This window comes from Onychostoma macrolepis, chromosome 06, assembly GCF_012432095.1.
Source record: "Onychostoma macrolepis isolate SWU-2019 chromosome 06, ASM1243209v1, whole genome shotgun sequence".
Taxonomy (NCBI): domain Eukaryota; kingdom Metazoa; phylum Chordata; class Actinopteri; order Cypriniformes; family Cyprinidae; genus Onychostoma; species Onychostoma macrolepis.
Genome location: NC_081160.1, coordinates 30,277,399 through 30,293,266, shown reverse-complemented (window position 1 = coordinate 30,293,266; position 15,868 = coordinate 30,277,399). Strand labels below are relative to the sequence as shown.

At 35.8% G+C, this 15,868-nt stretch overlaps 1 protein-coding gene across 3 annotated transcripts in view; it reads left to right on the top strand.

Annotated features, from left to right (window-relative positions):
• cacna2d2a (calcium channel, voltage-dependent, alpha 2/delta subunit 2a) overlaps positions 1-15,868 on the top strand; it is a 237,519-nt gene that overhangs the window by 55,045 nt on the left and 166,606 nt on the right. For all 3 annotated transcript variants that reach the window (XM_058777848.1, XM_058777846.1, XM_058777845.1), the window contains exon 3: positions 5,520-5,636. In XM_058777848.1, the coding sequence (XP_058633831.1) occupies positions 5,520-5,636 (117 nt within the window). The remainder of the gene's footprint in view (positions 1-5,519; positions 5,637-15,868) is intronic.

The following is a 15,868-nucleotide window of genomic DNA, read 5'->3' as shown; positions in this document are numbered from 1 at the left end:
TTAGTTTGAACAGCATTTTATGTTGACTTAAATTATGCAATTTTAAAACTACGAGTTTAAATAAAGACAAACGGTATGTCCATGGTATGTCCATTTCAGTATTTTGTGAAACTAATTTGGTTGTTCAGCTGGGGCATCATTTTCATTACAATTTTGCTGCTTAATAATGTTTTAACGTAAGTTAGTCTGCTTGTTAATCAAGGAGACAAAATTTTGAAGTTGAAATATGTGACATGATATATATTTATTAAAAAAAAAAGTTAATATTATTTGTGAACAGAATGTTTTTCATGAAATTTTTGAATATTTTATTGCATCAAATTATGCAAAAATAGTATTTGTATTTATTTAGGATGTATACGATTTATTATGTGTTAATAACATTCAGATTTCATTCCTCAATGCGCGTCTGTAATCTTTCATCAAACTTGCTCCGCCTCTCAAACGGCTTTCCTTTTCAGATGATGTCATCAAGCCCTGTTATTATTAGCTCCTCCCCTTCAACCACCTGTTGAAGACCATGCAAATCAATAAAAGTCCCACTGAATGTTCTGTTGTGGAAGTAAAATGGTTTAAATGTAATTTTATGTTGTCTTAAAGACACCAGCATTCAAAGCACAACATGATAAAAACAGCAGCCACAACAAACGTCCATCTCTCTTTCTCCCGAGCTCGAGTTCCCTGTTTGCTCTTATCCTGCTTGATCTATAGACCTCCTTTTCTATTAGTCTGTTGTCTCCAGCCTCTGCGGGAGTAGTGCTCACGTTATGTATGTTTCTTGTCACTCAAGTCCCTTAGTCCTTTCCGTCTCGCCACATCTGTATCGAATCTCTCCGTTCGAATCTCTGGAGGCCATATCTTTTTCTTCCATTGACTGCTTCGCTTTAGCATTGTCTGACTCAGAGTTTTGCCGTCTCTCTCACTCTCTCTCTCTGTTTTATTGAACTGTTCCTGTGCCTGGCGGGATGCGTGCGCTGTCTGCTTGGCGGAGTCCACTAATATTCCTTAATGACGCAGCATCTGTCTCTGTCAACAGTCCGCCTTCATGGGCTGATAAGCGGAGCTGTTTTTCTCTCCGACGCGAGCCAGTCGTGTAAAAAAAAAAGAGAGAGAACCTCAAACAAATCTTTTTGCGACGACAAAAATAAGACACAAGGTCAAATTGAAACTCTCTTGCTGCTTTGTCTGTGGTGTTTGGAAAGGGAAACTGGCTGTCAGGCTGGGAAAGTATATCTGCTGGAGTGTAATTGCAGGTACGGTCGCGTCTGTTGAAGTGTTTACAGAGAGAGCTGTTTTAAGTTATCATCGTTTACTCATCCTCATGGCTTTACAGTCCTATGACTTTCTTTATCCAGTACACAAAGGACATGTTTAGTATTTAAGCATATCAATAAGCACATTTAATACCATGACAAATAAATGTGAGTTGACTGAACAAGTTATGGTGACTCAAATATTTGAGGAAGGCAATTTAAAAACCAATACTAATGAGTAAGTGAACTTAATTCATTATTATTAGCTAACAATATAATTTCTCTATTCTCAAATATTTTGATTGAAATTTAACAAATATTAGGTATATTATAAAAAATAATGTATAGGTACATACAAATATACAAATGCATACAAGACATATACTGTATACATATTTATATTCATAAATGTTAAAATATAATTTCTTAGTCAGATACTATATGAAGTGTGTGCATGTATGTATGTCAATTTTGTTATAAATTTAAAAATCATTTTATAATTTATAATTATATATTTTTATTTCTATATATTTAAATACATAAATGTAGATGAATACATACAATACAGATACATAATGCAATATTTATATTTATAAATGTCATAAAATATAATTTGTTTGTCAAATACTAATTTGTATAATGTATATAATTATTTATGAATATATTTTAAGAAAGAAATTCTATGTTGTTTTCCTTCTTTTTTAATTAAATCATTAAAAAATGCAATATACTGATGTATTGGGGTGTAATTGTCTTTCTTTCTTTCTTTCTCTCAGTGTCTGCATTTTGTGTGATCTCAGACCATATTTGAGCTTTTTCCCTTATTCTCTTTCTCTTGCACCATCTGTGTGTTTATACTAACACAGTCTCAGTTTGGCATACTGGGATGAGTCTCTTCACTAACGAGACACTGTGTGTTCTGTTTTGTCCTGTTATTGGAGATCACGCTAGCTTGTGTTGTGTGTGTTTGTTTGAGAGTGTCATTATGTACTTATGTGTGTGTGATGTGTGACTGCCAATGGGAGCATATTGAATTGGACGGGCTCTTGCTTGCTCTGGTTCAGTGGTGAGAGTGTGTTTGGCCCAGTTCATCTAGATCTCTTGGCCCGACCCAGACAGCAGACCCTCCTGCCTGCTGTTCCTTCTTCCTCCATCTCAACACACACACACACACACACACACACACACACACACACACACAAACAATCTAAAGTATATTATTTTCTCCACATTTTGACCTAATTTCTTCTCCTGAAAGCTAAAGTCCATGAGTCACTCCATCATTTCACACTTTACTGAATACAAATGTTTACAGATTAAATTTAAACCTGTTTTGTTAATAATAGCCTACTGCATCTCAATAAGGGAGGTTTAGCACTGGCTGTGTATCTAAATGTTGTTTTTCTTTTCCTTTGAACATATCGAGGGCATTTAAAATCCAAATATTAAAAATAAGAAAGATTATTTATTGGTTCTAGCCATATATATATATTCTTTTTAGTACTGAAATGTATAAATATGTAAAAAAGTAATATAAGTAGCTACATTTTTGTCATTTTGATTGGTGATCTTGTAAAGCAATTTAAGACTTATAAACGCTTGATTTAAATGTAAGTCCAGCCTAAATGCATTTATTTATTTTTGTTTGTTTGATTGTTTGTTTGTTTGTTTATTTGGGTGCGTTGAATGAGGTAGTAAAGGAAAAGCATAAATGTGTCCAACATACATCCAATATAACCAGTTGTTCAATATATATTCAGTATTTCTGATTTTTTAAAATACTTTCTGGTTTAGATGCTTCTAAATTTTTGACTAAATTGATCTGATTTTGTCTTTTTAATGATGTTATTGACCTTCCTGGCATTTAGGGGCAGTATTTGTGTTCTGACTGAAATCAGTCTTGATCACATCCTAAGACATAAAGTAAACCATGAACATCTTAATTTGTGTGTGTGTACTGATTTAAATTGGAACTGTGTTCTTGTTTTATGAGATTAGTATCTGGCATAACTGTGTGTGTTTTATATCAAACACGTTAATGACTTTTTCAAGGGCTTTATAATTGTATTCCAAAAATAACAAGTATCACAGTTTTAAAACTAGGTTATGCTAATGTCCCTTCTCTCTCCAGTCGCCAGCCCATTCCATGCAATGGTTTCTCACAGATGCCAATTCTGTCCCAGTTCACTCAAGTTGACGTAAAACAGTGCTTGTGTTTTAGCCATTATCTGGTAACAGGGGAACGTACAGCTTCAGACGCAGTGTTAGAGGCCAGAGCCCTTACTAAAGCCTCCGCCTGCTGTGTGTGTGTGTGTGTGAACGGATCCCTCTTTCTAGGGAGATTGCTATTGGCTTTTTGCCTAGTCCTCATTTTGACATAGATGGATTTGTGGGTAATGGAGTCCCTGGGGTGGAGGGGATAAGTGGGCGTCCCAGGGGGTCAGATTACGGTGGACGGCACGGCGGTGTGCTGAGTCAGACTGTGAGACCAGACCTGGTGTGTGTAAATCACAGCTGAAAAGCGCTGACATTAGGAATAATGCTGACCCATAAGTCCACATGACATTGTGTCCTGACTTGCACTCTTTTTCACTTAGTTTAATTTAATTAAATTCATGTTGACTGTTTTCTAAATGCAGCAAACATTTATGTTTGGATAAATGCATAGACATTTATGTTTGGAATTTGGATAAATGTCTATGCAGCATTTTACTTTTTTTTTTTTTATATGAAATATATAACCACATATAAATATTTTGGGATATTTACAATTATGTTGGAACTTTAAAAGTGTTGTTTGGCAACTGGAGGATGAGTCATTGCATTGAAATTGTTTACATTTTGTTTAATGTATGTGTGCTGTCTTATTAGTATGTGATGTGTATATGCTACTGTGCTGCCAGTCTTGGCCAGGACACTCCTATGAAAGATATTTTTAATATCAGAGAAATAAATATAATTGAATAAGTAAAATAAATAATTAAATATGTATCAAATACTTATAGATTAAATGGAACGTATAATATTATATAAATATGTTAATAACTTTTATTAATAATCAAATATTCATATATGATAAACAACGTGTTACTTGTTTTCTTATTTATTTATAATATTAAATAATATGTAAACATTAATAATGATTTTTATTAATAAATATATAAATTTATATATTTAAAATATATATTAATAAACAATATATAAGTAAAACATACTTTTATTTATATATATATATATGTACATTTACTACTGTTTTTAAAGGAACACTCCACTTTTTGGAAATAGGCTCATTCTCCAACTCCCCAGAGTTAATAAATTGAGTTTACCGTTTTGAATCCATTCAGCTGATCTCTGGATCTGGCGATAGCACTTTAGCATAGCTTAGCATAGATCATTGAATCCGATTAGACCAGTAGCATCGCGTTCAAAAATGACCAAAGAGTTTCGATATTTGTCCTATTTAAAACTTGACTCTTCTGTAGTTATATCGTGTACTAAGACCGGCGGAAAATGAAAAGTTGCGAATTTCTAGGCTGATATGATTAAGAACTATAATCTCATTCGGCGTAATAATCAAGGAACTTTGCTGCCGTACCATGGCGCGGCAGGCGCAGTGATGCATGGCGCCTGAAAGTAGTCCCCTGCTGGGTACCTGGTTATAATATAGCTGGGGACTGCTTTCAGGCGCCACGTAATATCACTGCGCCATGGTACGGCAGCAAAGTTACTTGATTATTAAGCCGGAATGAGAGTATAGTTCTAGCCAAATCGGCCTGAAAATCGCAACTTTAATTTTCTGCCGGTCTTACTACGATATAACTACAGAAGAGTCACGTTTTAAATAGGACAAATATCGAAACTCTTGGTCATTTTTGAACGCGATGCTACTGGTCTAATCGGATTCAATGATCTATGCTAAGCTATGCTAGTGCTATCGCCAGATCCAGAGATCAGCCGAATGGATTCAAAACGGTAAACTCAACTTATTAACTCTGGGGGAGTTGGAGAATGAGCCTATTTCCAAAAAAAGTGGAGTGTTCCTTTAAGAGCTCATTAAAAAGGTGATAAATGCTTTGAAATGGTATGTTTATATATTTAAAAAATCCAACCTTTTACTTGTTATATTTTTTTGTTTTCTAAATATTGAATTTCATATGTAAAATATCAAGATATATTTGTTTTGAGCTGCAAAATTCTATCATTTTTGACGTTTGATCACAAAGAAAATTGCTGCGTGCCTGACCTTTTGACCTTTGCCTCCCACAGATTTATATTGACAAGAGAAATCATTTTGGTGTGGAGCGAAATACGCCCAAGCAGCTGGTGGAGAAGGTGGCAGGAGACATCGCCAAACTGCTCAACAGGAAACGCAAAGCTCTGGAGGTGAGCAGCGCTAACAATCGCTCTCTCCCAGCAGGAAGTCGAGCCATTGATAATCGTGGTGTAAAACTCTTATCTGTTGCATTAAAAAGGGGAATCGATCCACTGTCTCTCTTAATCAGAAAAAAATTGGATTTCTAAAAAAAAATATTATCAATGCCCACTGTTCTCTATTAGCCTGCTTAACTAAGCAGGTAATGAGTTTGTCTTCCTCCAATCTGCTCCCTCTTCAAATCCACAGGACACGACACAGCGACACATAAGATGAATTCAGGGATGAATGGAGCATCACATTTACGCATTTCCATAAGAAATGCTATGGCACTACCGTGTTTGCACCACGGTATTCTTTGAAGATCTTGAAGTGCCTTTTGCTGTGTTGGTTTGAGTCTTTTAGCGGCTGATTAAAACGTGTGGAATATGCCGGCGCATGTGACAATTACAGCTGAAAAATGAGTGTTTATTAAGCTTTAGAAATGAGTCATGTGTTTGGTAAGTAAAGTACTTCAGTACTTTTGACTAAAAGTAGCATATGAACACTGCCTGAGGTCTTTCACTGGGAGACACTCGGAATTTCTTATCATAAATTGGTGTTCGAGCAAGATTAGCTGAGATTCTCTAATGTGAGTCATGCCATGCAGACACACAGGAGACTCAAAATGACTGCTTCACATTCCAGTGTGCTACCTCGCTGAATGCTCCCTATTTTGTCAGCGACCTTCTAATGTATCCCAACTGCACAAATGTTGCTTTGATGGTGCAAATGAGAGTTTTATACTTTGCTGAGAATTTGCATCTTTCTGGTTTCTCTTTGAGAAGTGGCGTCACCTTCATAAGCACCATTGTAAACATATTAAGGCAGGTAAAAAGGGTAAATAAATGTAGCCAATAGATATCACCATAATTTTCTAGATGAATGATTACATTAATAATAATTGCATTCATTTTAATGCAAATAAGCCATTATTTAATTGAATATGCACTAATACGCATACATTTCCAGAACAAAAAATTTAACATTGGACATAGCCAGGCTCAAAATTCTTTTTGTTTTATTTTGTTGACATATTAGAGTTGAAGGTTTTTTACTGATGGGGTTTTGGCTAACTCTTTTTATCACTTCATAGAGAAAATACTGTCAACAGCCCCAATCAATCAGTCAGTCAATCAAATCAATCAATGAAATCAATCAATCAACCAACCAACCAACAACAATAATAATAAATGTTTTAAGAATTTTTTTTTATAAAATTAGGCAAATTATATTTTAACAAACCCATCTGTAAAACCTTCAGAATATACATAATATATAATGAAAAACTGATTTAGAGAAAACGGCCCTTAAAGATATACATAGTAATTGAAATTTACAGGTGCAAATAGATAAAGTGCAATTAAATAAAAATACAAAGATTTTGGATGTTTTTATTGCAATAGTCTCAAACGCCACATTATGAAAAGCCAAATAATTTTTTTGTCTGGTATGCCCAAAACTGTATTAACAGTCTCCTATCAGCCAAGAAGTTTACTGAGGAAGCCAGAGAAAAGCAGAAGCAGGAGACAAAGTAATGATGATTAAAAAAAATGAGCAGAGTTTATTGAATAATCTTAGATGTACAGTATATGTTTCAGTGCTCAGACTTCTTGCCATATAAACCTGTTATTCGATTTCAGCTTCAGTATACTAGCTCAACAATTCTGGCCCATCCGTACCAGCTACTTTTATATTTGTTCTACTAATGAAAAATAGTTTGTTTACGATGCTGCTTGTTGATTGAATTGGAGTTCTTTTTAGAAAACACAATCAAACTATATTTCCCTTGCTATTTCGTCCAATCATTACAATGCATTTCGGGATTGGATTTTCTGCGAATAATGCAAGTGATGCTGATATTTAAATGTGTGCCAAAATTAGACATCTGGTAAAGCAATGTAATTTTGCTGCCTGCCGAAAATGTTGCTCGTTGCTGTCTTGCTAGGTGGCTCACTAGGGTTTGGAACGGAGCCGATGTTTCAGTGCTATGGAATTGAGTTGGTTGGCCACAAAGCGGCAGCGCTCCGAGTGCTTTCGAGCAGCTTTCTTGACTGAACAGTTAAAGATAGGGCCCGCTGCTATCGGGGCCAGCAGTGTGCTGGCGACTAGACGAACCATCACCCAAAGCCCAGCAGACTCCCGACAACTGAGAGAAAGAGAGCGAGCGAGAGAGATGGAGAGAGAAAATGGGCCCAGAATGAGAACGGCCCTTCAGGCGTCAGGAAATGCGAGGAAATGAAGTTCTGAAATCATTGATTTCAAAATGAGCTGCAGACGGGAGAAATCGAGAGGAAAGAGCGAGCGATGTAGGACGTAGGATGTAGAACAAGGTAAAGCAAGAGAGAACAAGCAAGAGAGGAACGAGGAGACATCTTGTAATCTCATGATAAAGAGTTGGAGGGGATGAGTTTTGACAGTGTTTAATAGAAGCACATAGTTGGATCATATTAAATCTTGTATTGTGATTTGTGGCTGTTCGCACAATTGAATCTGTATTTGAATGTCAACAAATTAGCTGCGATGTTATAATCTTTCACACATAAAAAAAAAAAAAAAATTTAAAGCGTGCACAGAATCAACAGAATTTGGGAAAGCCATAGTGAAAAATCTTAAATCATAATTCAAAAACATATTAGGGTTTTCTACAATAGTTATTCATTTTTGTTTAATGTATTATAGAGTTATTTAACTATTTTATATAGAAATTTGTTTTGAAAATTGAGTAAAAGAAATGCAAAATATGTATTTTTGCTTTTAAGTTTCTACGGATTAGTTCAGAAAAAATGTATTTCCCGTTTCCAGCAGAAACTGGTTCACACCTGCGTTGACCTGTTTATTCGCACCTGCTTCTTCAGGTCACCACTAATGAGTGTGATAGATAGACCCCGCACCCCAATTCACGTACTATCCGCCCCAAAATAATATGTGAGATTAAGATTAGTGTGTCCCAAATCATAGTCCGTTGAAAATAGTTCAACAGTTCAATAGTTCCAGCGGCTTTATTAATGAGCAGAAATGCAAGCAGAACGAATGTCTATGTAAATTTAGGGTGTCCGCGGGTCCTTAAAAAGTCTTAAAATGTCTCAAATTCAGATTGATGAATTCAATCTGTACGCAGTAACCCCTGGTATCAGTTGTGCTGCCTGTCTCTTTGTGAGAGACTTCAAAACAAATGAGCATAACAGCACATATAAAGAAACACAGAAGAAACACACTGAGGTAAAAATTCAAAATGTGTAGTTTATTTATAACATGATATAGTTCAGTAACATACCAATGGAGCTATTTTGCTGAATATTCTCACGATTGCAAATGTTACATTGATTTTAGGCCAATAAACAATTAAAGTTAGTTAAGTAGTTATTAAGTTACTTACATTTTAGACTCAATATTTACTGTTTTGTTCTGTTTCACCAACGAAAATAGTTCCAAACAAGGATCACAGCAGAAGTGTAGCACATTCTCCAAGCAACACTCGGCAGTGTTTTGTTACTGAATGATTCAGCGTTTTGAACTAATCAGTTGAATGAATGACTCACTCATTAAGTGACTTACCGCCACCTACTGGTAGTTTAGTATGTTGAAAAGTATGCATATACATGCATGTATTTGACATGAAAGGTGATGCATACATTTAAAAAGTAAAAAAAACAAAAACAGGCCTTTATAAAGGTAAATAAAAATATGCAGATTTATGTAAAAGGCTGATAGAACACTGATGAAAATATTGCTTACACCACCAAAAATCTCGGTGATTTGGTAGTTTTGTGGGGATATTTGGTGTGGAATATTGTCTGCTGATATGAAGTTCACTCTATATCATAGTAAAAAATATAATTTATGACAACGGTTAAAAAAGTGGTAAAAGGTGGTATTAAAAAAGTTTCGCAATGGATGATGTTCGTAAACAATTCTAATATAAATATTCTCTTTGTTCTTTTATTTATTTATTTATTTATATAGCACTGTATAAATACAACTAAGTTGCCCAAAGTGCTTTACAAAATAAACACAGACAATAATACCTCAACATAATGATCACTGGATCTAAGTGATCTAGAGGGAACATGTCTTACAAGGAGGTCTGCCAGATAAGATGGTTCACGGTTATTAATAGACTTAAATACCATTACCAGGATTTTGAACTCAATTTTATATTTTACTGGTAACCAGTTCAACGAAACAAGAATGGGAGTGATATGTTCATATTTTCGTGTCCGGGTTAGGAGTCTAGCTAGCAGCAGTATTCTGGACTAGTTGTAGCTGATCTAGAGTTGACTTATTAATACCGCAGTAGAGCGAATTACAGTAGTCTAGGTGGGAGAATTTCAGGGCGTGGATGATTTTCTGAGTATCTGAAAAATTTAAAAACGGTTTAACTTTTGCAATTTGACGTAAATGAATTCCGAACCACAGAATTAACTTGTTTATCCATTTTAAACTCGTTGTGAATTCAGATGCCCAGATTTTTGACACATGATCTCATATTCGGGTTAAAAATATTTTTCGTTTTGTTTTAAGCATTGCCATAGCAGATGTTGACCCAAATAAAATGATTTCTGTCTTGGATTCATTAAGATGCAAAGAATTCCACTTGAAGACAGGGTTTCTAGGGCATTTTTATGTCCTTTTTTGATCGGCATGTATAATTTGCGTGTCGGCGGCGTAACAATGAAACGATATCCCGTGTTTCTCAAGGATATTGCATAATGGGAGCATGTATAAGAGAATAAGGTTGGAGCTAAAATGGATCCTTGTGGAACACCGCAGGCGAGATGCACTGTGGAAGAAGTGAAGTTGGCAATATTAACTGAGAAAGATCGGTTAGTCAAATAAGCTATAAACATTTCCCTGAAGACCAATACAGTGTTCTAAACGGGAAATAAGAATAGAGTGATTAATAGTGTCAAACGCTGTTGTTAGATCAAGAAGTACAAGAACCACAGAATCGACCGATAAATAGATATCATTTAATACTTTCAGAAGCGCTGTTTTGGTACTACGCTGGACCCTAAAACCTGACTGAAATGTATTAAGAATAGAATTAGTACTCAGAAAGTCATCTAATTGTGTAGAGATCACTTTTTCTAAAATTTTTGCAATAAAAGGTAGATTTGAAATCGGTCTAAAGTTAGACAATATAGCTGGGTCTAAATTCACTTTTTTTCAGTTGAGGTCTGGCTATTGCATGTTTTAACTGATCTGGTATAGTTCCAGTGCTGAGACATTTATTTATAAGAGAGAGCAAACAAGGTCCCAGTGTCTTAACAGTCTGCTTAAAAAAATGTGGAGGGATTGTGTCATGCGGGGAGGCAGACGGATTTAAATGATCTATAATTTCGTAGAGTGAAAAAAGGGTAACAGGCTCAAACTCACTCCAGGTAGCTCGACAAATATGAGGTTCAATAAAAGTGCAAGCTGGAAGTGAAGTAGTCCTTGATAAGTTAGCTATTTTAGTAACAAAGTTATCAAGGAATTTTTCACATAAGTCTGAGGATATCTACATATCTGATTTTGAGGGTTAAGAACATTATTGATAGTAGCAAAAAGAACAGAAGGTGTATGCTGGCTTTTGGCAATGACATTTGAGTAATATTTATGCCTGGCTTCCCTTGCAGCTTTCTGATAATTGGCCAATGAGACTTTTAAGAAATCTGAAGCTTGTCATTTTTCCATTTTCTTTCTGCCCTCCTACAGATCTGACGAAGAGCGCAAGTGTTACTATTATTAATCCATGGAAGAGGGTTTGGTTTTATGGGTTTAGATATCAATGGAGCAACTGAGTTCATAACATTCGAACAAATATTACTAAATATTGTTAAATGTTCTTCAGAGTTGAACAAATGTAATGGTGAATCAAGTGATGCTGACATGCTCGCATCCTCAAAAGCTGTAATAAAATTGTTATGGGCCATAGAATCTATTCTTCGAAACTTGCATACCGTTGGCAGTGAAATACAAGTTTCAATAGGAGCAGAAACATTAAAAAGAACAGGTTTGTGACCAGAAAAGTTAGTGTCATACACCACAGTATCATTTACAGATAATCCATAGCATAAAACTAAATATGGCCATTAGAGTGTGGGGGCGCATTGACCACTTTATTTAAGATCAAAAGAGTACACAAGACTTAAGAAGTCCTTGGCTAGTGGGTTTGAGTCGCAACACACATAGATATTCAAATCCCCGAGTAACAAGAGCCTGTCATTTTTGCAACAATTGTCCCCAGAAAGTCCACAAATTCATCCATAAAGTTAAATTTTGGCGGGCGATATATTAATGCCACTGTCAATGGATTTGCAGACTTCATAAGAAACGATTGCAGTTCAAAACTATTGTAGACATCCGATGGCAAAGCACAAATATTAAGATTCTTATTAAATATGGTCAACAGTCCTCCCCCCTCGCCCAGTGAATCGGTGGGTATTGATATAACTGCAGTAATTCGGTATAAGTTCTGAGAGCACACTGATATTACCCTCATTAAGCCAGGTCTCGGTCACACATAATATATCCAATTCGTGAGAGACAAAAAAGTCATTTATAATGAAGGTCTTGTTTGCCAAGGATCTGGCGTTAATCAGTGCCAAATAAGTCGACGGTACCTCATTTATCTGTACTGGTTAACGGCATAGAGAGCACAGGTTGTAGAAATTTACGCCTCTAGAATGTGATTTGGATGGTATATGCATAGATGGGTCGCGTAGAGTTGTATACGTGGTCGGATAGCACAACACCTCGGTAAGGCAGACAGGCTCAGCATGCCTGTGTCCTCGTGTTAGTTGGCGTAGACGAGGTTGTCGCAAGCGGGCAGCTTTCCAGAGAAGTTTGCGTTTAACGGCAGTGCCACCTCGTCTTCCGCGTTTCCTACAACATTTCCTCTTCGTGGGATCACCATGCCACCGATGCAGGTAGGCCGGTATGTCCGACAAAACAGGTGGAGGAGAGTAAACACAGGGGCTCTGTAGAGCAGAAACAGTCCAATCTTTGGTTAAGTTTCGGAGATTGAAGAGCATCTGGCGATCATACACTATTATGGATGAACTGCTTTGGATTAAAAAATATAAAATGAGGGCTAAAACAACTAAGTTCTGTGGGACATGAAGACGGCAAGCCGCAAGCAGAGGCACCGTCTTGAAAGAATATGTGCATGCATTCTCTTTGAATTGGTTCTGTACATTGCCAGTTTCTGTGTAAATCATTTAGAAAAATTGACCATTTTGGGTAAATGGTTGTAAATTGTCACATTGAATTGATTATGTACATAATCAATGTCTGTGTAAATTGTTTGTAAAAAATGTAAGTTGTCACTTTGATTTGGCTTTGTACATAGAAAATTTCTGGGTAAATCTTTCATAAAATCATATCAAATCATGTGCGTTATAAAATTATTTCTGATTTAAATGGTTTGTTGAATTGGCTGTATATGTAACGAGTTTCTATATAATCTGTTTGTAAAGTAATTCTCACATAAAACTAATGCACATCAAATTTCTGCAATAGTCCATGCTCAAATATATTGTCACATTTATTTCCAGATGTAACTTTTGGAAAAAGGCTTTTTGAAAACCAAATCTTTTTTCTCTCTCTCTGTAAAACATTTTTTCTTAAATTATTTTCAAACTGCATATTTTTCCTATTTTAATTTTTGTTTTGAAAGTATGGTAAATACTGGTAAAATGTACCAAAAATGACATTGAAAATATACACTTTTTGATATACCATTGAAATAACAGGTAGCCCATATGAATTATATAACATTTAAGCTATCCATCTCAATTTTCAATTTTATTAACAGTAGACGTGAAATCTTATTGTAGTCTTCAAATCTGGGTACTGTCTTATGTTTTAAAATCACTTACAGAGGAGGTTTGTTCCCATCAGGCTAACATGACAGTCACAACATATTACATATTTCATGGCACACTCGTTTTATGCGTTTTTGGCGCCACCTATTGTTGTGGGTGTATTACTGACATGTCAAAGTCTAGACCCCGAATATAAGACGACCGCGTTTTTTCAGATGTATTTCCAAGAAAAAAACATCGTCTTATATTCGGGTCAATACGGTAAATTGTTTGCAAAACAGCATAGAATTATGTGCATATTAACTTCCGTTCTTATTCGTTCATCAAACATTTCTCACAAAAATTGTTGCATTGGCTTGATTATGCACAACAATTTTTTTTATGTAACCCAACTTAAATTTTTACATACATTTTTGCATTCAACAGCATATATAACAAATTCCTATGCAAATGTTTTTAAAGTCATTCTTACATAAATTGTTGCATTCAGTTGTTTCTTGAATGAGATCCCTCTCTGCTCTACTTTTTCCAACATTTTTTTTGTACGTCTCCCTTGTTTTACTCTAGAGTCTTGAAGTGCATTTGGGTCGGCATGTTGTCCTGAAACGAGTCGCTTCCTGTCTGGTAGTTTTGTGGCTGCATTTAGTAGCATTTTAATGATCTGAGACAGGCTCCTCATGAAGGGCTGATGTTGTGCTTGTGGAGAGATGGAACGCCCTGACTGTTTCTGCCCACGTTCGTGTGTTAGTGTCCCGCCGCGTTCGTGTGTTAGTGTCCCGCCGCGTATTTTTAGAAGCTCTTAAATCTTTATTACTGTGACCGCGGTGCGTGTGACGGACAGATGTCAAGGCCGGGCTGGGGAAGCTGTCATGTAAACGAACAGTGTTGCAGCCGTACGGATCACAGCTGAGCTCAGCTTTGTGTCTCTCGCCCTCTCTTTCTCTCTCTCTCTTTTATGGATTGCTTCCCAAACCAGCTGATACTGCTGAACAGAACCTGTCAATCAAACTCCGCACATGGCATCACTTACGTTGTCACTTACAGGCTTGTGATGTCATATTCTCCTTCTCCTAATACAAACTAATGCAGTCATGCAGACTAGTAAGCATCATTTCCAGTAGCTGGTGGTGTGTGTGCTTATATATAATGTAGACTGTGAATGACCGACCCTGACTAGGACTGGTATAACGAACTGCATTGTATCGACTGGATGTTGCGCAGATGCAGCACGTGACCGGGCGAATCGGGCCGTCTTTGCCGTGAAATCCAGTATGACATTGTGGAAGCAGACACTCAAGGGAAGCAGGAGTTTGTTGTAGTGTACTGTATTACAGCGCGCACACTTCATCATATCATGATTTGTTTTTTTGGACTGAGACACCCTGGTGGGCTCTGCTCTGCCTGCGTTTAATTGGCCGGCCCCACTGATCTTCGTACGTGCTAAATTTAGTCTCATGCTCTCTGCCGCCCCTAAAAATAAACACACTATTACTCCTGCTGTTTCACTAATGAGAGGACGGTTTTGATTGGCCTCATCAGACAGAAAATACTCAGTAGGGCAACACAACACTTTTGTGTTTCTGTAGGGGCACATTAGCAGGGACGGGCAATGGTTTAACTTTGTTAATTACGGTAACAAGCATTACCGTGAAAATAAATAGTCCAGACTCTAAAAAAAAATACTTCAAAAGTTTTTAATGCGTTTGAAAGAAGCCTCTCACGCTCACCAAGTCTGCTTTTTTAAATAAAAAATACAGTGATATTCTGAAATATTATCACAATTTAAAATTACAAATTTCATTTTTAAAAATGGAAAAGTTTTGTTTTTTAGTGTATTGCAGTTTCTACAGAAATATGAAGCATCACTTCACAACTGTTTTCAATATTAATAGTAATAAGAAATGTTTGTTGAGCAGAAAATCAGCATATTAGAATGATTTCTGAAGGATCATGTGACACTGAAGACTGGAGTAATGATGCTGAAAATTCAGCTTTGCATTACAGGAATAAATTACAATTTAAAATATATTCAAATAGACAACAGGTATTGAAATTGTAAGAATATTTCACAATATTAATTTTCACTGTATTTTTGATCAAATAAATGCAGCCTTGCTGAGCAGAAGAGACTCCTTTCAAAAACCATTAAAAATCGTATATAATATTATCTTTATTATAAAAATATTGCTGTTACTATTTTTATTCACATTGGTTTATAAAATCATTGAACTGATTCATATAATTTCATATATTTAATATATTGATCTATTAAACATTACAATGTTATTTATTGATATGTTAACTCAATGATTCGTGTAAAATCAATGATTTAGTCATGAAAGTCATTATAAAGCATTTCAGAGAGTTATACATTATATGGTTGTTGAGTTATG